This window comes from Cyanistes caeruleus, chromosome 8, assembly GCF_971803275.1.
Source record: "Cyanistes caeruleus chromosome 8, bCyaCae1.hap1.1, whole genome shotgun sequence".
NCBI lineage: Eukaryota > Metazoa > Chordata > Aves > Passeriformes > Paridae > Cyanistes > Cyanistes caeruleus.
The window spans coordinates 20,553,335-20,575,657 of NC_141708.1; the positions used below are offsets into that span (position 1 = coordinate 20,553,335).

A 22,323-nucleotide genomic window follows, 5' to 3' on the forward strand; every position below is an offset into this window, starting at 1 on the left:
TTGGAGAGCCCATGTCTGTTACCTTCTCTCCGAGCCCAAGTAGAGGATGCTGCTGTTGGAGCAGGCCCAAGCAGTGTCTACGCCTAGCTTTACAAAGGAAAGGAAAACTATTCCCTCTTTAACTTGTTTCTCACACAGCTGAAGAATACTACTTTGCCTTGTGTCCCTAATGTCCTGTATTATAACTGATAATTCATAAATATTATATTACCTCTTAAGAAGTTAATGTGAAGCTTTTAGCAATTGTGTAACTGAGCAACTGAGTGGTAATTCTAGAATATGTCTGTTGGATTTACATAGCGTAGCCCAAACCACTCTCCCATTTAGAGAGTATTTTAATACTGTAGGAATTATTCAACGTTGGTATAGAAAAGCAGCTTTCAAGGGAGTTTTAAAACTATCTGTAGATATTAAAAAAACCCCAAAAATCAAACAGAAGATTTGTTAGTAAAAGGTGTTTTCTGTTCCTTCCCTTTATGGTCTCCAGCAGGAGCTGAGCTGGGTGTTCTTTCTTGTAACAGCTGACAGCTTGCTTGGTCCAGGAGCCGTCTCTCTGCAGGTGCGTTCAGTCGCGGCATGCTGTGCCTCCGGGGGCCAGCTCGGCCTTATCGCTGTCAGCTGCAGGTACTGCGGGGGCCGGTGGTAGCACAGACGGATGCAGGAGCGGTGCAGGCAGAGAGGTTTACAGCAGCTTCAGCCGCTGTACACTGGGGTTGGGAGGGAGCTGCGAATAGCTCACCTCGTCGAGCCGCTGCAGCAAGGCTCAGCTGTCGCCTGAGCGGAGGTACGTGTCGCTGTCCCTCCGGAGCGCTTCAGAGGTGCATTGGCGGAGAGAGGCGGGGAAGGCGGCGCCGCTCCCGCCCGGCCCCGGGCCCGGGCCTTCCCCGCCCCGTGACGGCACCACCGCGGGCGGGGCCCGGCGCCGCTTCCTGGGGCGGCGGGCCGGGCATGGGGGGCGCCGGGCTGGGCTGGGGGCCCGCGGGCCCGTGGCTGACGCTGGCGCTGTTCTGGAGCGCGGGAGCCGCTCTGGCCGCGGAGGGGCCGGCCGAGCCCTGCGGGGCGGATGGGTGGGCGCAGGACGCCGTCCCTCCGGGCGCGGCCTTCGTCGCCGCCGCGTCTTACCGCGGGCCCGGCAACAACGACACGCGGAGCAACAAGGCGCTGCCCATCCTGCTGTGGTGGAGCGGGAGCCTCTTCCCGCACTTCCCCGGCGACACGGAGCGCATCGACTGCCCCCGCGGCTCCTGCCTCGTCACCCGGAGCCGGCGGGTGGCCCGGCACCGCCGCACCAAGGCGCTCATCTTCTACGGCACCGACTTCAGGGCGTACGAGGCGCCGCTGCCCCGCCTGCCCCACCAGACCTGGGCGCTCTTCCACGAGGAGTCCCCCATGAACAACTACGTGCTCTCGCACTCGCCCGGCATCCGGCTCTTCAACTACACGGCCACCTTCCGCCGGGAGTCCGACTACCCGCTGACGCTGCAGTGGCTGCCCGGCAGCGGGTACCTGCGGGCCCCGGCCGTGGCCCTGGCCGAGAAGGACGCGTGGCGGCGGAAGGGCTACGGCCCGGTGCTGTACCTGCAGTCCCACTGCGATGTGCCCTCGGACAGGGACCGCTACGTGCGGGAGCTCATGAAGCACATCCAGGTAGGTGCGCGGGGAAGCCGTGCCGTGCTGCTGCTGTCGGAGCTGGCAACACCCGGCTGCCCCGCTCTGCCGCCTCCTTTAATGGGGTTTGTTTGTCCTTGTTTTTAGCCAAGACACGAATCATAACGGGATGCATGCTGACTACAAGCTGGACAGAAAAACTAGTTGTATTCCTTCCCAAAGCGTGATCTAGACTACACCGCGTGTCAGTAGGTAGGACTGATGCAGATGTTAGATGTGGAGTTGACCGCACTCGGGATCAGTCAAAAGCTGGGCAAAGCCTGAATAAGCTCGTTCTTGTGGGTCAAGTGATAGAAGTTGCTGAAATCTCTGGACTTTGAAGTTAGCATACAGGAAGGCTGTCCCTTTACAAGCCTCACTCCTGTTAGGAAGTACAGGAGTGAAATTTAAAGGCGGGTTGCTCTGTTGTGAGAGTCTGCTCCTTGCCTGTGTTGTGGTAGGACCGTGTTGTTTCTATCATGTCTTGTACAGCTGACGTTAAGTAGCTTCATAAAGTAAAAAAATGTAGTTTCTTCCAAGCAGGAGAAAAGCATACTGAATATACTTTTCTCTTAAAAATTGTGAAGGATATTAGATTGATTAAAAAAAAATAAAAAAAATCTGGTTTTAGACTTTGCCAGAGACTTGTTTTTCTTGTGGTTTCTGTTGTTTCTATTGGTCATGATTCAGTTATTGTGTAAGATCAACATGTACTAAGTAGTGAAGCAAAGGCAAAAGAATTTTTAAAGAATTACTGTCTTCTCAAAGTATGGTGCAGGTTCCAGCTCAAGCATGTTGTCTTGTATTTTTAGACAGTATTCTTTTAGCTCTCTGCATCAATTTTTCTCAGTCTAACAAACAGAAAATTCTGTCAGCTTGCTGAGACAGGCTGGAACCCTGTGTAACAACTGTTTGGAAAAGCACTGGGTCTCTTAAGTGGAAAGAGGATGTTTAAATTGACATAGAGTTAAATACTGTTTCTTACTTGTCAGTTTCTGATTTATCTGGTAATAAATACATTTTTGGGTGGCATCTGTCCACTCCCCTCGCCCCTCAGTCTATAGTGTGGCTAATGTTGCTTTTGAAACTCAGCACTTGGTTTTCTCTAAAGCTCATAGAACTGGGGCTCTAGGAATAGTCTCAAGGGAAAGAACTTGGAGTGAAAATGAAGCTAAATTAGCGTAGCTGAGAACTGATCCAAGTTAGGAATTTTACAAGAACTACAAGGTCTGAAAGCAGATTCCAGGGGAACAAATCACTTTGTAAAGATGCTGTTTGCTCTTCTAGGTTGACTCCTATGGGAAATGCCTGCATAACCGTGAGCTCCCCAGTGAACGACTTAGAGACACTTCTACAGCCACTACAGAAGATTCTGAATTTATGACTTTTATTGCCAGGTACAAGTTTCATCTGGCCTTGGAGAATGCCATATGTGACGACTACATGACAGAGAAGCTGTGGCGTCCCATGCACTTGGGTGCTGTCCCAGTGTACCGAGGCTCCCCAGCTGTGCGGGACTGGATGCCAAACAACCTCTCCATCATTCTTATAGATGATTTTGAGAGCCCCCGAGAGTTGGCAAAGTACCTTGATTTCCTGGACAAGAATGGGGAGGAATATTTGAAATATCTAGAATATAAAAATGTTGGTGGAATCAAAAACCAGTTCTTGCTAGAGAGCTTGGAGAAGCGGGAGTGGGGTGTGAATGACATGACTCTGCCCAATTACCTGAATGGCTTTGAGTGTTTCATCTGTGACAAGGAGAACACCCGGGTCAAAGAGGAGCAGAAACACAAGAAGTCTCGTGGAAAAATTCCAGCTCCCAAACCTCATATAGCTCAGTTCAAGCACATGGGGTGTCCTATGCCAACCCCTGGGTTTGGAAGTGTTGAAGACCTCTCTGAGGGAGACAGGTAATGTGCCAATATTATGCTTTTTGAAGGAAAAAAAACTTCAAATAGCAGGAGATGTAACTTTAATAATGCTTTGTACTTAAAGAAGCTCTTGTTATGTCTCCAGTTACATTCTACAGTATATCTTATGGGTGGTGTAGGAGTCCTGCTAATCCTGTGTAACTCTCAGGCTGAACAAGAGGCTTGCACAGTGGTGTTAGCAGTTGAAACACGAGTGTGCGATACTCAGAATATTCTGTTAAAATGCTCTGTTACCTCAGGCAATGGGGCTACCCTCTGTGTATCTTAGACTCTTTGCTTGAGGGATGGATGTTTTCCAGTACAGTGATGGTAAAGCACTTGGCAGCCCTGAGGCAAAAGCAGCTCTATACCTTCGTACAAAGTAATGCATTGAGAATGGAGATGCCAGTGTTCACTGCAGGCCTGGTTGACTCCTGTAGACTTCAGAGCAGAAATTAGGCTCACCCAGAAATTAGGCTCACCCAGAAATTAGGCTCACCCAGAATACAGAAGTTAATGCTGTTTTGTGTGACAAAACTCTGGCTATGTTCAAGGATGCCATCCCACTTATTTAGGAGAGGGACTGTGCAGGACAGAGAATAGACTGAGTAGATTCTTGTCCCTTGTTGTCTGTTGGTTGACTGATTTACTGGACCTTTTTCATAGTAATGCCTTTTCTCAGTCTCGGTAGCAAAATGTTCTTTGTAGTGTTCTATGCAGCACCCTACTCTGTCGAAGTATTCCTGCTTTTCCATAGGTTTTCTGTTTGAGCATCAGGTGGCAGTAGAGAAGTACCTGTGAAGGCACACAGAGTTGCTGTCAGTGTCACTTGCAAGCTCAGGTGCTTCCATCATTCTTCACAGGGGTCATCAGCAGGGAGTTTTGAATAGCTGGTACATAATTCAAGCTGCAGTACCCATTATTATTCTCCACATTTGTAGGCATGAGATGTGTCTGGAAAAATAGTTCCAGGAAAGCTTTTACTTTTTTTTTTTTTTTTACATAGTTTTTTTACCTTCAGTGCTACTTACTTAATAGACATGCATCCATAATTTCCAGGGGATGATCGTGGACATCTCCTGTAAAATACAGTAGTTTATATCTGATAAGAATCTAAGTTTTAACCATTTTTATTTGCAAAATGGGACACGATTACTTATAATTCCAACTGGTGTGACAATAGCATAAAATTGACATCAAAGTATTAGCTAAGCATGCCCATATTTTGTCTGAGTTTGACAGTAATGTTATTTAACAGTGTGATCAATTCAGATGATTGCCTCCTGGGCCAGTCAGTGGAGTGTTTTGGTACTTTAGAAAATATTACTGTGGAAGAATGAAACAGATCTAGTGGGGATACAAGTCATGGACTATATGCATCATGCAAGGTCTGTCAACACACTGTGATTTGTGGTTCTGGAGCTTTCTGAACTCAGAGGACTAGAAAGGAGTTTATGCTAAAGCATGTACTCAGTTACAGTAAGGTTACACTACACATTTGCATGCTCTGTAACCCTTATTCCCAGATGTAATTTGTTTTTAGGGTCGATAGATATGCTGAATTGCCAGAATGCTGCTGCAGTCAGAATTCTCTCTGTGTAGCTGGAGCAGTTACACCTTTAGCTGTATGTGTAGAGATGTGGTTTCTAAATCCTCATGCTTGCAGCCACACTTGTATTTGGACTGCTGGGTTTCACACCCAAGTGAGCTTAAGGAAAAAAAACCTGTAGAACAAGCAGTTGTATGTGTCAGGCTGTGGTCAGTCACTATAATCTATTGAATTCTTAGCTCCTTTGTACAGAAAACTGTGTTGCAGTGCAGCTGCTGCTGAGTGTAGTATCTATCATGGGGAAACCAGAATCTCCAGTTAGTCTCAAACTCCCATCTTTGTAAGAGAAGTGTTTGGCTTGTTGCATTGATAAGGGCTCCTTTTCCAAATATAGGATGTTTGAGAATGTAACTGTAAGATGACTGAGTGACAGTTTCTTTTCAGTTACCAAAAGTTTTCATCTGTGGTGGCATAGGAAAAGAGAAACCAGTATTCCTTTGATAAAGGAATTGTGAAACCATCGTGGTTTTGCTGGTTCTATTTTATATTTACGTCACAGTTTATTTTTGATGAGAAAAATGTCAACAGTGTATCAGATTTGCCAGGTGTAGGGTAGTCCTTGCAACAGAATCCCATGATCATGCAGGATGAAGGATAAATCTGTAACTCATAATCAGAATGTTTCAGGTGTATGTAATTGGTAGTTTCTGGTGATTTGTATAGTCCTGTTCATCCTGGGATACTGATTTTTCCCAATTTACAGAATTAGAGTGAAATTATTTTCTTAAAAGAAAGAATATCAGCAATTTAAAATTCCTTTTGATAAAGTCTTCATTTGGATATTGGAATTCCTTTTGGTGTTGTTTCCATAGAGCTCATCTTGCAAGTGTTTTCTTTCTTTCTGTTCCTTTCTGACACTTAATCTTGGGTGTAATGCTTTATGCAAGTAGGCTAGTTTTCCAAACATGTGCCCTTATTCAGGCATTTATATTATTATTACCATCTCTGGGCCTATTTTTGTCTTAATGGAAAGAAAAATATGGTTTCAGTGCTATTACAGCTGCAGACTAATTTGGTTTTTTTTATTGTTTGTGATGGTGTCTCTTTTTTTGTTTCAGTTGGAAAGAAATGTGGCTACAGGATTATTGGCAAAGCCTTGATCAGGGTGAGGCCCTCACTGCTATGATTCACCACAATGAGTCTCATCAGGGAAGATTTTGGGACTACATGCATGAGATTTTTCTCAAGAGGACGAGGCAACACTGACCTATCTTTGTAAAAGCTTGATTTGAAAATTGCATTGAAAGTTGAGTCTGTGAATTCTTACCTCACTTCAAATGTTTGCCTTGATAAAAACCAAAAAACCTCTCACAGAGACAATTTTTTCTGGTGCAGGAAGTAAGTTTCTGTTGTGGTTGGATTTCGGCAGTGGAAATGTTAGCAACTGCTTTGATTTGGGTTTCAGCTCTGTGGTGTGAAGCCACTCCTGACTTGCAGGTGTCAACATGTGGTGCAAAAGAGGAATTTACTCTCCTTTTGCATTTGCTATACTTATCTTGTGTCTTACATGACTTCAGGCTCTTGCTCAAGTGCCCTAAGTTATTTCAGGGATTTTTTAAGTCTTCAGAATATTAGTACTTTTTTTAAAGTATTTTATCAATCACATATTCTCTTCATTAAGATACACTTTTAGCTGCTATTAACAAATGGCTTTTCCAGTGAAGGAATGAGAAAAGACACATCTGTGAAGAGGAGTCGTGCCTTATGAAATTGCTGCAATAAAGTCTCTTCTCCCCAAGTAACATGTCTCAAATACTCCTCCTTTACAAGGTAACTGAATAACTATGGGCAGGTCACTTAACTCTCTGCTAATTTTCCTCTTTTGATGACCTAGGAGAACATATGTACAGTGGGATGGTAGAACAAATTATTTAAGTTGCAACTTTCAACAAAGTATTTCACACCAGAAAGTGTATTACCTGGTATTGTGTAGAACAAAATTGCATCAGAAATCTGTAATTTTGACTTATTGTTATCTCTTTAATGCTAGCAATTCAGAGGCCTTGGATTTTTTCCTTTTGAGTATGTGCAGCTTTCTGCAAAGAGAAATACAATTTGACAATGGTACCTTTCCAGTGGTCTCTGCAATTTGGATACAAGTCTTGAAGTCTTTGTATGCTGAACCAGGTGCACTGGGGTGGTTTTGTATCTCTACCAATCATAACACATTGTGATCCTTGTGTGTGACCAGAGTTCTTAAGTGACAGCATGTGGATAGATCTTCCTTGCTGCATAGCCTGTATTGCTTATGGGTATAAGTAAACTCCACTGTCCCCTGCCATTGTGGGTATCTTTTTGAAACAGTTGATCTTGCAGTGAAGGGAAGCTAATTAATTCAGTGTCACAGGTTCAAAAGCACAGGCAAATATGGCCACACTGCAGTCATGTCTCTAATGGAATAATGCTACTTTCTTTCTCCATTTCCCCTCCTTCTTCAGAACTTAACTATTGCCTAAAGAGCCAGAGTTTATCTGTGCTTAAGACAGATTGTTGGTGATGAAAGTCTACAGTCTGTTGTGTAGTTTGATTTTGTAAGGCAGTTTATGCATTGCTGTGTGAAGTCTGATGTCTGTCAGTAAGTTAGGTGTAGTAAAACTAGTGACTCTACATTCTCTCTGTAATTACATCCCTGTCTATTGCTTAGTGCTGTATGGGTCACTTAATAGCTTTTTCTTTCCCCTTAAATTCCCCTTCATAATGTTATAGATATGGTATTACAGGTATAATGCCAGTACAGGTAATGATCATCTCTATGTTTGCCTCTCAGGTGACATAACAATATTGTCATGTTAAAATCTGGGCACCTTGACAGAAAAGACTTCAGATCCATGACAATCACTGTATTTTTTTAAATGTAAAAAATGCATGCACTGTACCTAATTGATTTTACAAGAAGAATGAGTTTTTATGTCTCTTCTCGAAGTAACAAGTGATTTTTCAGCTAAAATGCATTTATCAGTTTAAGTTCCTTTTTCAGTTATTCAGGAGACGTGAATACCTAAGACAATATATCTGAGTTAACTGGTAAACTGGATTATTCAAATCAGATGAAAAATTACAGATGTGTATTTGGAATTGAAGAGGCCAGTTGCTTGAGAAGTAAATTAAGATAAAGCAAATTAAGGCTGCTTTAATTCTGAATATTGACTTCTACTAAACAAGTTAATGAAATTCAAGTAAATTGTTTGAATTAATGCCTTCAGTTAGTTCATTTCACGTTTCTGTACAGAAAATAATTGTCTTGTTTAACTGCATTCTCTTAATTAGCTATATCTCAAAACACTTTCATATTCAAGTGTTTGGTAGAATAGCCAGGAGGAGAAATTGTGATCTTGCTTTTTGTGCTAAACATAAAAAATAAGAACCAGGTACTAGCATATGCTGCTTTTACTATTTTATCCTTTAATTTAAGTAGATTTTTCAGAAATGCAGCTTTTATAATATTTTCCAGGTCTTTATTATAATTTACCTGCTGTTGCCAAAATTAGACATGCTACATTTAATGCACTGTCCCTACAGGAGTAACAGGAGGAAGTACCAGTATAAATACGTTCATCAGCACCTGCTTAGTCCTTGATGAGTGATGTCCAAAGCCCCATTTTGTCTTCCTGCTCAGCAACATGAGCATGTTTCTCAGCTAACAGTAGCATTGAAGATGTGGTGGTACAAGCTGAAGAGTAGCTAGCAAAGTAGGTAAAAGCTTCTTCCTTGGGGCCCTGCTTTGTTCATTTGCCAATTCACAACTATTTACTTCCTGTACTCCATATATTTCAACCAACGGCTGACAAGGTTATTTTGTTAGTCCTGCAGGGTTTCTTTGTTGCTTTGCTCTGTGTCTGTACTACAAAAGGCTGTTCCTTTGAGCCTGATGACTGTTGCCAAGCATGAGTTTTTCTGATTGTCATTTCTCTTCTTAAAGTGGGTATGTATCTTCATTACAGATACTCTGTGGGTTTTGTCTGGTTTTCAAAGTACAACTTCCAGTTTGTAGTTGAGTCAAGTCATTTGACTCTTTGTTTTCTGAGTTTTTAGTGTCTCCCTAGGTTTACCTATTTTTTACAGTCTTAGAGGTGGTGAGCTTCTCAAAAGGTGAATAATAGCTACCACTCTTAGCTGTGAAGCTCACCCATGCCTTGTTTCTTTTGTATCTGCAGTGTTTTTTTCTGTAGTAATAGGTCATACTAGCTTTCATCTCCTCTGTGTCACAATACGTCTGTGATTTATAAACCGTGTGTCCATTGCCTCTATTAGTACAGTGAATTTATTTCACTTTTTATGTATGGTGGGCAAGAATTAAGGCTGGAATATTTATTCAGTGCATGGTGTGAATATTTTGTATAGCTGCCAGGCAAACTCTGCAGGGACAGGAGAGGTGGGAATCCTGCCCAGCTGGATAAAGAGTTGTGATTGCAGTTGTGTTCGAGGCTGCTGACTGACCTTCACAGCATCAACTGCTCTGCACAGCAAGGACTACAAAATGTTGAGTAAACATTTTGCCATGGCTCTGTTTTCATTCTCTCCTGTAATTTGGAGGAGACAGGAGGAGAAGCTGGGTCTCATACCCTTGAAGAGTTTGCAATTAATTTACTTAATAATGCATTGGAAAGGACTGCTGTACAGTGCCAATGTGTACTGCCAGTCATAGCCAAAGTGAATTCAATTTACCCGTCTGGCTGTGTTTCTACTAATGCAAGGAAGAAAGTCACTACAGCATTATTATTTTGGAAAAAGGCTCCTGATTTATGTTCTTGGCTGCTAACTGGATTTCTCTCTGCTTTAAATCCAAACCAGCAAGATGGTGGCTTAATGTCATCCCTCATATTGTGACTACTGGAAGGCTATGTGATCCTCAGACTGAACATAATAGATTCAGCGTTTATCTTAATCATGTTCTTACAGTGCAGGTACCCATATTCATAAAAACTGAGATTAATCAGGAATTTATCAAAAATACCAGATATTGAAGATGATTACCTGTACAAACGCTTTGGCAGGATCCTACAGAATAGAGTGAGTGGCTTCACTGCTTGTCATACATTGTGCCTGTTTACTGTGTGACTAGAGGAAGGCTTTCAAAGCTGTCAGGATAGCTTTATTCACTAGCATTAATGTTCTAAAAATAAATATCTCCTCATTACTGCTCACATGAAACAGCAGTAGATTCTATTGATGCTGTGTCTCAGAATTTACTTGACAAGCTAGAATAAATTTATGCCCTCTGAGAGGTGAGAGATGAGAAAAAAATAGCTGAGTGAAGGTTAAAAATCTAGCAGTCCAATGCATTGCATTGATTGGACAAGCCACAGTTCTCATTCTTCTGCCAAAACTGTAATACCACATGCTGCCTATTTTTCCCGTTAGAAGCCAGTTATTTTATTTATTGAGCTAGTAGTCTGTGTTTTCTGTCCTTTAGCACAGACTGCAATTTGTAGGAAGCACATAACCTTGCTGAAGAATATTGATTTGATACCTAACATTATGATTTCTAGAATTCAGAAGGAGTTCAGAAAGAATTGCCTTTTCTTATTTCAGTCACTGTAGTAATTTTCAGACCAAAAGATCTCTGGATCCTCTCTAATGGTAAGTAGAATGAAACCCAAGCAACAGTGGATGTATATGCTTAGAGGGAAAGGAAAATGAGCTGCTTTCTCTGGAAATGGCAAATTGCAGCAGCAGCTGGAGAATTAGCAGAAAGGCCCCTCTTGCACTTTGACTGAGGGTAGTTTTAGGTGGTATGGAAGAACAACTTCTAAATGACTGGGAACAGGATAAATTGAATTGGAGCTCAGCCATCAGAGACATCAGAGTTTTAACAGGCACTGCTGTGTAAGACAAGCAGCCATCTGCCTCATTTACTTTCCTGCCATAGACACTTTTCTGCCATGGTCCCAAGAGAGCCACTCCCTTAATCATTAGTTGTCATCTATTTGGTTGTACTTAATTAAGGTTATTGATGGAAGCCCAGGCACCTTCTGGGAAGTTATATTAATTGGAAATATACAGGGTGGCAGGTTCCTTCATTCTGCCCAGAGACCTCTACTGACAGGTTGAAATTAATCAGAGACAAAATCCTTTTAGTGATAGACCTACTGAGCCAAAGCCTGCATCAGGCTTTAACAAACTGTACTTCTCTTTATGGTTCATTGTCTCAGAGCTGGCAGTGAGAGATCTATGGCCCTGCAGAGACATTAGGAAGGATGGAGAGGAATGGAGCTGCAGGATTTGTTCCAGAGCTTGGACACCACTAGCATTTGTGTGCTGTTAAATACATTTTTTACTGCAGAAAAGACACATTTAATGTGCAAGTGTCTCAGCTAGAGATGGTTCTGGGGATCTTGAAATGGATCAGAGCAGATGATAATACTTTGTGGCATCTCTGAGCAAATAAGGAGGCACAGGTAATTTGCAGTGGAAATGGGCTGAATTTCCTAGATCCTGGGAATTAGGGATTAGGTATGGCAGCTCAGAACTACTCAGGTTGACAGAAAAATGCAGGGCAGCTAATCTGATTGAGATAGCACAGGATAAGGGCTGGTTTGGGAGTTAGGATGGGGTGAGGCACGCTGTGAGTGCATGAATGCATTGTGCTAATAAGAGCATTAAGTGCTAATACTGTCCAAACACAATAGCTCAGGAGGCAGGAGTTAAGTCTGATCCATCTGGAATCTTAGCAAACTGGTTAGTTTCACTACTAAAGTTAAAGTGGAAGTGCTTTAAGTTTTAAGGCATCTCTAATTAAATTGTTTTAAAGAGGTCAGGGTGAGACAGATGAGAACGAAGTGTGGTAGGTGAGGGCATTATGAACTGGTATGAGGAAGACTGTGTTCAGGATCTTGTATTCAGGATAAATTTATGTGAATATACTGAAATTTACCTCAAAGACGTGGATATCAACTCCATTCTTTTTTCCCAACACAACTGATTTCTTAGCTTCATCCCCTGAGTTTTAGGCAGTATCTGGAGGTTTTACATAACTACACTAGAAAGTAAAGAATACATGGTGTAATTTCTCATCTCTTAAAGAGGTATTTAAGATAACAGTCTCATTTTAAAGGGTGCATTTTATCACAGCATTGTTAGCTTTGTATTTAATTGTGGCACAGCATTTACCATATTACCATATGTGGCCTTTATTCAGTTGTGATATATATTCTTTTCAAATCTAGTATTAATAGTTTAAGCTCTGTGGTTCATTTTGGTTTTGACCAGCTGAAATGCAAGCTAGGATTCAGCTTTAAATGTGTTGATGCAGTAAAAAAAGCTGTAAATGCTAATTAGTGCAAGTTAAAGTTTCACATGGTTTTTATAGCTGTTCCTTCAGCATTCACAGTAAAACATCTCCGGGGTTCACTGTTGAGGAAATCTGGTTTCTGACTGTCCCTGTAAAGTCAACACTTCTGTCTCATCCATTAGTGACTTGGTGCTATCAGCTATACAAAATACAGGCTGTAGAGACATTTGGCTATTGAGTAACACAGCCCTTTTGTAGTTCCACATTCTCCCTTAAAATTAATATGTCATATTAAAAAATAATGTTTAATAGTAAAACTGTGTCCTGCTTCAGACATCTCTGCATGGTGTGTGCAGACACCGCCATGTACCTTATTCTGTCTGCTTAGGAATCTCTAAGGCTGATGCTCCAATACCGGACTGATGCCAAAAAATTAGTTCTAATGCAGACAACAGTAACTTACAGGAAGCTATTAAAATTCTCCTTGTGTAAGTTTGCCTTTCTGTTTCTCAGCCTCCACTCCTCCCCCCCCCTCATGTTTCTTGGAATTACTTAAATGAGACATCAGCTTTTGAAGGTGAAAGGACGTGAAGGTGCTGCCACCATTAGCTAATGTAATTTGGAAAAAGGGAGTTGATTTACAAGGAGTGCAGTTCATCTTTTCTTACCTCCTAGTACTTTTGCCTTTCCTTGTTACTGTTTCTGTGCTGATCTAGTTAGGCATGCAGGCGGCAAATGCAGCATGGGAAGGCGGGTAGCTAGCAGTAGATAAGAAGGGTAGCTAGAAGATGCAAAATCAAGAGTAGCTGAACCTCACGTGAACTTAGAATACTGAAATGTATTTCATGTCCCTGTCTTAGATTTTCAAAATCTCCATTGTTCAGAGCTGCACACTGCAAGCCTTCTGGCCTAATTTGAAGGTGTCACCCTGTTTTCTTTCTTTTCTACTGGCAGTCAAGCTCAAAGGATAGCTTGTTTCCTGTCTTTTCAGAAAAAAATTGAAATAGAGAAACATCCTGCTTACCAAAATGTTTCAGAACTTCCAGAAAGTGTTTGGAATTGGACTGGACCTGAAGAGATGAAAATTTACTCCCAGAAGAGAACTAAACAGAAATCTTTGGTTTATTTAAACGTGTCTTCTCATACTCTTTAATTTGGACTCTAAGTATATACTATTTTAAAAGTAACACAAAAATAATTATAAAATTGGATATACCAGGATTTATTGTCAGCAGATACAGTAAATTCTAGTAACCATATTGAGAATATTGTGGTATAGGTCCAGTGATGTTTAGCTCAAGTTAACAGAATTTCTGAAGTCTTGTTAACTTCCATTACTAGGCAAAGGGGAGTGCTTTGGGTTTTATGTATAGGAGGTTGAATATATTTTAATCCAAATCAGCGTCCTATGGAAAAAAAAAAATTGCAAAGAAAATTGTTTTTTATTTAGTCTTCTGTGTATGGTCAGAGGACTCCAGCTGTTCCTGATACAATGGTAAAATGGCATATTCAGGAACTGCTCCATGACAAGGACCTGAGTGCTTTGTGTCCCCGGTGTTCGTGTCCAGCTCCTCAGTTTTCTGCATCTACCTTGTCCCTCCTGCTGTGCAGAGACTTGTTTGTATCCCAGCCCTTGGAATGTTCCTGTGCCTTCTGTATTGCCTGCCTTTTTCAGCTGAGGACATAAGCACTCCAGAACCTGCCAGATGAGTTGAGGACTTCTAGGACCTAGGGAGAAAACTTCTGGGAGCAAGAGTTTTTTCCACCACTGAGTATTATGGGGCTGTGGGAACGGTGGGAGCTACCATTTCGTAATTCAGCAGCAGCAGTTTCAGTATCTTCCTGAAAAGAGCAGTAGGAACAATGCAAGGGAGATCCAGCTGTAATGTAATGGAGAGAAATGAGGGGCTGAGAACTAAGTGATGCGAGCTGGAGACACCAAGAAGAGTTTCCATGCAGTTACAGAAGAATTTGAGAAGAGACGAGTGAGAGGAACCTCATCCCTGTCTACGGTATCTGAGGGGAGAGCGTCAAAAGGATGGAGGAATTCAGGAATTCTCTGTGGTGCTGTGCAATAGGGCAGAGGCAGTGGGCAGAAACTGATGCACAGGGGGTTCCACCTGAACGTGAAAACAGCTTCTTTGCCAGAGAGGCTGTGAAGTCTCCCTCGTTGGAGATATTTCGGATGCAGTCCTGTGCAGTGTGCTCTGGGACCCTGCTTGAGCAGGGAGGTTGGACCAGATGACGCACTGTGCTCCTTTCCAGTCCCATTCTCTGACTCCTTTAATTCCATCTGAATTACCTGAAACAATTACGATTTCCGCTGCTCTGGCTGAAGTGTGTTTCTCCTTCGTTCGTTACCGTTGCCGCAGGAGGAGGTTTGGGCTGGAGCGGTTCCGGGGAGTAGCTCAGCGGCAGGGCCTATCCTTGGCCGGCTGGGGCGGGCAGGCGGCTGCGCGGGGCCGCTTCCCGCTCCGGGAGGGCGGCCCGGCCCCGCCCCGCCCTCAGGCCGCCCCAGCGCGGACATGGCGGCGCCCGCCTACCCGGCCTGGGTGACGCGCTGGGTGTCCGGGCAGTGGCGGAACAAGAAGCGGCCCCCGGCGCTCCGGCCGCCCCGGACGCTGGCGCTGGCCGACAAGGTGGCGAACCGCCGGGAGCAGCTGACAGGTGAGCTCCCGGTGGCGAGGGGAAGGCCGGGAGCCGCCGCTGTGCCCCCGGAGGGGCCGCGCTGCTGGCAGAGCTCGGCGGCGCCTTGTGCTCCGCAGGACAAGAGCGGGGGGCCGGTCTGCGCCGTGAAATTGGCGCGGGGGTTCCGTGGGAAGGACCGCTTCCTCACACTGCGACCCTTAAGTCTGTGTCGCATGCGAGTCAAACACGTTTTGGCGTAACATTGCCTTTATCTTAAAAATTCAGTCAGATGCTGGATGGCTGCAGCGGTTCACTTTCTGTTAGCAACAATTTCGCTGCCCAAAGCAAAGCTGAGATCTTTAGTTGTGCATTTTCTCACCTGTCCCTACCCTTTGAAGGTAAAGATAAACTTTAAAACTCCTCGGAGCTTTATGTACTAAACTTCTTTGGAGATTTATGCACTGTGAAGGTTGTTTGCATAAAATCCCAAGCACCTGAGATTTCTGGTTATGTCTTTCCCTTCTAGAGGCAACGTGCATTACGGAAATGTCAGTCATGATGGCCTGCTGGAAACAGAATGACTTCAACGACACACCTTGTGCCGAGGAGATCAGGACCTTCTATGACTGCGTGGCAAAGGCAGAAGTAATTAAGGCCTCTTTTGTATTCTAAAAGGCTAGCAGTAGGAAAGGAGGAAGCCTCCAGTCATTTTTGTGCACCAGTAAGAATAATGTTCTCTGAACAATTTGATTGTGACCCATTTGAGCAACTAAGAGCGATGAAGCTGATGAAGAGTGATCTAGAGGCTCTTTCAGGGAGGGGCTGAGGGAGCTAGGGTTGTTTAGTCTGGAGAAGAGGCTCAGGGGAGACCTTACTGCTCTTTACTACCAACGGAAAGGACACTGTAGCCAGCTGAGGGTCAGCCTTTTCCAGACAACTGGTGATGTGACAAGAGGACATGACCTCTAGCTGTGCCAGGGGAGGTTCAGGTTGCACATCAGGAAGAACTTTTTCACTGAAAGTGCGCTAAAGCATTGAAACAGGCTGGCCTGGGAGATGGTGGAGTCACCATCCCTGGTGGCGTTCATGAAGTGACTGGATGTGTCACTTTGTGCCATGGTCTAGTTGGCAAGGTGGCCATTGGTCAAAGGTTGGACTCAATGATCTTGGAGGTCTTTTCCAACTTATTTCTGTCTTTGAAGGCTAGGCATTTTTGAAAAATAAATTTCAGACTTTTTGAAAATTAGAAAATTTTTATTATGTATTATATATTAATGTATTATAATAATACTATATTATAAGCTTGAAATAAAATAATTTTGAAAATAGACTAAAGGTAAGTATATGTACTAAACGTGTCCTTAAACTGGTTTCAGGTTTCCATTTTCTTTCAGTAACAGTGTGATAATTTAAATAGTTGTTTACTGTTGCTGTTTGATAGCATAAGTGAAAAACTATCCATAGTTTATTTGGTAGATGACAAAGAATCAATCAAAGATCAAAGAATAACGAAAAGTATAAAAGAAAAAATCTGCACTGTTGCCAGAAGTGTATATCATTGTTAACTAAGAATATGGAAGGGTATAACCTTTACAAGATGTCAGTCATTAGTCGCATCATTTAAAGGTATCAGCCTGTGATTATTGAGCCAAGTGCTATGGTAAGTGTTCCTTAAAGAAACAGTATTTTTCTGAAAGAAACGTCCCCATACAATTAGTAGTAGTCTCTGGGAATGAGCATCAACTCTGCAAATAAGTTGTGGAAAATATTTTGAGGAGTTTTTTTTTTTTTCAGAAAGAGCACAAGAATCAAAATGACGACACCCTGTCATCCAGGGGAAATTTGCCTTCAAGCAAAGTGAACAAGCTCCTGAAGAGGTTTCCTCAGATCACGCGTTATGTATGATGTACTTAACAAAAGGGACTGTGGACAAGCAATTAAAGTTGGGGTCTTGATCAAAAAAAGAAGAAAGTCGAGTATTTTTTTTGATGTCAAGTGGTGTGTGGATCTTGACCCTGCTTTTGATTCCAGACCAAAACCCACCCATTTTGAGTATCATCTGATTTTGTTCATGAGACTCTTGGGTCTTGCAGTGTTAGGATTTCTGCAGAGTGGTGTTCAGCTAGCCTACTCAGGTCCTCACTGTTAAATAAAACCTTCTAGGCATACATCTAAATGCATATCCTAACAGGGGATGACTTCTTCACATGCAAGCTTCTTGCCCAGCTCTGGAGCTGCTATCAAAAAGTGAGTGAGTTCGAACACTGAGCCTAGTTAGAATTTATAGTAATGATGGTATGACGGTTTGTACTCTTATGTGGGTGTATACACAATCTGGTGCAACTTGAAAATTTTTAATTTCCACTGCTGTAAAAAAAGGCTGTAGAATTTAGGAAAAATCTCTAACAAAATACCTTCTTAATATGTAATACAATAGTAAGTATCAAATATAACTTTAACCTGGAAGTTTGGGATTAAGACCCTCTGATTTGCAGGTGGGACAGGTATGGTGCCATGTAAGTTTGATTATTTTGTCTGTACTGTAATAAAGCAAGACTGGTGTTGACTTGGGCAATTCATAACCTACAACAAAATGTTCCATTGTTTTGGGGTAAAAAAACTAAAAGGGGGAGAGAAAGTTCAAGCATGGACTGATGATTGAAATAATGTAATTAATTTTTAGTTTTGATTTGAGGGGGGAGGGGGACAGTTACCACTACAGTACCACAAAACTATAGCAGGCAGGTTCTTGGGACCAGTACCAAATTGGTGGGAAGAACGCAGTGTCTTGGAGGACTAATGTTAGAACATTTATATCAGTGATTCTTTTGGGTGTGTAGAAAAAGCAAAATAAGAGGGGAGTCAGGCACACACATACTGTGTGATTAGCCACAGGTGGCTGTAGAGTTTGCTGGATCTGAGTCCTCTGGATACCTGTTCATCACAAAGATTTTGGTCAGGTTAAAGGCTTTTAAGTTCCTGAAGCAACATTCACTTAACTGTTAATTACAGTGGCTCATTAGTGGATTATCCACAGGGTAGCTTATTCTTTTGTTGCTATTATGGCATAATTGAGAATTTCAGAGGACTTGGGGTCAGTAAGAACACAATATCAACATCTGAGTTTGGGAAAACACTTGGGTTCTGTGACATTTTGCATTTTCTGTCCAGAAGACACTATGAAAAGGAATACTATGCTATTCCTTCATTTCTGGAGGATACAAGGTAGATTGGAAGTGAGGAACTGATTCACTTTTGTTGATGATGATTTTTCTTTGTATTAAAACTTGGAATAGAAGTATTTATGCATCTCTTAATGTAACACCTGTGCTGAATGTACCAATTTCTAGTGTCTACAAAGAACAGTCTTGCATAAGAGGCTGTAACAGAGACACTTAATACCTTTTTCTATTTTTACTTCTGAAATTTTGCACAGCTCCCACTAATCTGAACAGCTATTTTTGCATTATACTGCTTCATGGTGAGCTTAACAAATTCAGTTTGGGGTTTGGTCTAACCTTTTATATGTCTACTGTAAACCTGAAATTACGCTGCTAAAATTTTCCAATCCTTTTATTTTTTTGAGAGGAAGGAAACTGCTTTTCAGGTGCACCCAGGTTTTACAGTGCTTCCTTGAAAAGTACTTGAGCAATTATTTTGCTTCTTTTGTTGTAACCAAAAACCCTCCAGTTACTGATTATCCTTGGCAATTTCAGCTGCTGGACATTTTCCTGTATCTCACCATTAAGCTTATTTTGGGTATTTAAATGCATTCTGTGACATGCTCATATTGAGGATCATTAGTAGTTCATGTGTGTACCCACAGGGAACAGCACTGTTCTTTCTGAGTTGATGTTTGATGCTGGAGGGTAAAGAAACTTCAGTTCTTTTGTTGAGCACACTGGTTAAGAACATTGCTGCAGAGACCTCTATGTGATTGCGTGGTGAGGAAAGAATTAAACAAAAGCTGACTTAGCTGTTCTACCCTCCTAAGTCGGATTTACAGGATTTAAGCAGATCTGCTGGAATTCCTTGATCTTATTCCTCTACCTTATAGCTTGACTATTATATCAGCTCTGAGTATGATTTCTGTGAACTACTCCTGTTACACTTTCACGGTGGAGGTAGCATTAATATTTCATCTGGTCCTGATGAATAGTTGTCCTGCCAATTCAGGAGAAATAGGTTGAATTCCAGAGAGCCAGGGACATTTTAGAAGATGACATTTCTTGTTCAGAAGGGTCACTACAGAAAAATCTGGCAAAATCAAGACAGATTCTGTAGGAAATCATAGATTTACTGTAATAGAACTATGCATATATCAGGGGTGAGAAAGTGACTACTGTTAAGTGGCAGATTTAGATATTTACAACTACTTCAAATTTGCCCATATAAGAAAGTTCAGGATGTTTTACCTTGTCTGTAGACATATTACTGATCTAAACTGCTGTAGTTATATTGATAGAATTCCCTTTTAGGTTTTCTTCTCCACCTTGGAGAGTAGTCATGAGAAACTTTTGAGAATCTGAGATCCACCTCTCTCAAGGAATGTGCGAGAAAAATTAAGAGTCTTGCTAAGAAGGAAATAGTTCCAAAAAAGGACCTGCCAGAGAGGAGACAGCTGCAAAACCCACTCTATCTTCCCAGTTCATCATTCTTCCAGAAAGTGAATACAGGACTTCTATTGTGAATAGAATAATAGAATTCTAAGTGAATACGTGGACTTGTATTGCTTTTGGTGTGCTTTTTGTGTAATTTTAAAGGTCTGTGTTTCCTTTAAAATTACTTGATTTATTTTATTAAATCACTTTATGTAGAAAACTTTGCCTTGAGAGAGAGGCAACTTAGAAAATACTGTGAGAGAAATCCAGTGCAGGCTTCTGCTAGAGGTGTTGAACCTTGTGCATCAGAGGCCTGAACAGGGAGTGTCTCATGGGATGGAATTCTGAATGAGCATCAACAACCTCTAGTAAGGAGCTAATTTCTCTGAATGCTAATAGAATTTCTGATCCTGTTTCTAGTATATCCTTTCCTTGTGCGTTCAGTGGAGTAAGTGGTTCTAACTTCTCACACAGCCCCATATTTTTATTTTGTTGTTTGTGATACTGTTGCCTGAGAGTTACAGTGTGAGTGTAGTATCTAAGCTATTTCCATCCTCTGCTGCCCTGATGGTCTGCCTCCCTGACTATGAGGATATAGGAGATTTGCTTCTAATTATCTGAGTGTAATTCTTGGCCAAATCCACTCCAGAAACAGCTTCTTTCTACCACTTAGCGATTCCTGTAAAAGATCCAGCATGTGGGGAAATTTCTTGCCTTTGATAAGTGACTGAGGATGAGGCAACACAAAACTGTCACATCAAGTAAGTAATGGGCAAAAGTGAAGGAAGAAAAAAAAGAGGCTTTTTGTCAAGTCAGTAGATTTTTAGTAGTCTGTTCCTTGTTTTTCTGCTGAAGATGTCTTTGGAAGTGCTACTCAGCAGACTTGGCCAGAAGTGAGCTCATTTCTTAAGGTGACCTTCATGTTTCATGCTGTAGAACACCATGAGTTCATTGCTCCAAAATCAGAATACAAGTATAGGAAATGCCCATTAGACTGAGCTGAGAAGCTGCACAAGGAACAGGTAAAACAAAGATTTCCAAGACTGAACAGCTTCAAATGAACCAGTTGCCTTCTTAGATTTAATAGCATTTAAAACTTGTAGCCTTGAACCCTAATTTATATGAAGGACTACCAAGCTGGAAACACTAAAACCCCCCATGGGATGGGATTGTTCATGGTAATACAATAATGATTAACCCTCTGGAAAGCATCCTAACCAATTGAGGGAAAATATAGCCCAAGGTCAAGGAGACACTCGATGGCAAAGTTCTCTGGTGGCAATACCCATGATGGCAATACAGGGCTGAAAATTGGGAAGGCTCCCTGGAGAGGGCTTTACCGGGAGAGATCTGGAGGCTGCTTAACATAAAGTTTTCTGGGTCCCGTTTACCTGGGTTCAAATCTGAAGAGAGCTGATCTCGGGAAGCTGCAAGCTGCTAATCGAGGAGGCAGCGGTGGGGGGGGGGGATAAAGTCCAGATTCCTTCCAAGAAGTCTAATCTCTGGCAAATGTGCGCGCACACGCCGTTGCCTTTCGCAGTTGTTGCTGGGGGCTTTGCAATAGGACACAGCCCCAGCTCCTTGCCGTGCTGCTTCTTCGGGAAGAGGGGGAAAAGGCAGCTGGGGAAGGAGCGTTGCAGGAGGGGAGCGGAGCGGGCGGCTGGCCCCGCCGCTGGGCAGAAGGGGCGGGGAGGCGGAGGCTGGCGCTGGGAGCAGCGCGTACCTGGAGCACGGCGGAGCGGAGAGGAGGGGACAGCGGGGTGAGGAGCGGGCTGAGGGCTCTGCCCCACCGCTTGTGCTAGCCTCCGCCCGTCTTCGAATGTGCTAGAGAAATTCGGGGGCATATTCTGTTCTCTTACTTCTCTCTTCTTCCTCTTTCTGAAGAGAAGAATCAAGGAGAAGAGATGGGGAGAGGAACGGGAAAGTGAAATTCTAAGATGCTGCTGGGAGCTTTAATCCCTCTCCTCACATCCCTTTCCCTGCACAGAAATGGAAAAGTCACCCCACTCCCTCCGGTGGGGAGTGGCTAATGTGGGAAAGCAGACCCTGGCAGCTGAACGAGAATGTGATGCTTGAAGAACCTTCTGCTCACTTTTTACACGAGGGATGGACATCTCCAAAATACTCGGGCTCCTGGTAGAGCTCTCAAGTCTGCTATCCTGTCTCAGATGTATGGAGGTAAGAAAAGGTTATTTTTCTATCTGCTGGTAAGAAGTCACATGGCTCTTTTAATATCCCCACTGTAATTGGATCTTGTTATCACTTGGATAGGTTTTCTAGAGCATTTAGGCATTTGTGGTCTCTAGGAAGGACTGGTGGCTTGGGGAGGGATTTGTTTCATCGTGCATATAAATTCAGAAAAGAAACAAACCAGGAAAGCAGGATGCACAAGGGCTTGCAGATGCCTTGGCTTGGGTTTCCAGTGTTTCTCAGGCACTGCAGTGACCCTGGCAGGAGAGATCCTTTGTTTCTGTTCTTTGCTGATTGTCTCTCTTGCTGTTGTGGACAGATGATTTATAGCTGCACAGACCTAGGGCAATGCCTGAAGCATAGGCTGTTTGCATTGAATTTAATTCAATATAAAATTCAAAATAAAACAGGTCAGTGTTGTGGTATTTTGGAAACTGCCACAGAAACTGGCAGCAACTAAACTTTCATTAGAAGGGAAGCTTATTACTTGGACTGCAGTAGTTT

General features: G+C 42.7%; 2 protein-coding genes and 1 long non-coding RNA gene across 4 annotated transcripts; 2 read left to right on the plus strand and 1 right to left on the minus strand.

Moving 5' to 3' along the window:
• Nucleotides 1–923: 923 nt before the first annotated feature.
• POFUT4 (protein O-fucosyltransferase 4) lies at nt 924–6,911 on the plus strand. The gene is made up of 3 exons (XM_023929427.2): nt 924–1,647; nt 2,935–3,560; nt 6,228–6,911. The coding sequence occupies exons 1-3, from the start codon at nt 949–951 to the stop codon at nt 6,373–6,375; spliced, it is 1,473 nt and encodes a 490-aa protein (XP_023785195.2). The 5' UTR covers nt 924–948; the 3' UTR covers nt 6,376–6,911.
• Nucleotides 3,018–13,158, minus strand: LOC111931077 (uncharacterized). Of its 2 annotated transcripts, XR_015290200.1 has the most exons (5): nt 13,069–13,158; nt 12,044–12,148; nt 7,089–7,205; nt 4,592–4,639; nt 3,018–4,355 (listed from the first exon to the last, which is right to left on the minus strand). It is a non-coding gene; the product is annotated as an uncharacterized LOC111931077 (long non-coding RNA). The 2 variants fall into 2 exon arrangements; XR_002865444.2 differs by lacking the exon at nt 7,089–7,205.
• Nucleotides 13,159–14,881: 1,723 nt separating this feature from the next.
• Nucleotides 14,882–17,622, plus strand: CHCHD1 (coiled-coil-helix-coiled-coil-helix domain containing 1). Its single transcript, XM_086901112.1, has 3 exons — nt 14,882–15,067; nt 15,555–15,673; nt 16,823–17,622. Exons 1-3 carry the CDS (start codon nt 14,926–14,928, stop codon nt 16,931–16,933), a joined length of 372 nt encoding a protein of 123 aa, XP_086757238.1. The 5' UTR covers nt 14,882–14,925; the 3' UTR covers nt 16,934–17,622.
• The last annotated feature ends 4,701 nt before the right edge of the window (nt 17,623–22,323 follow it).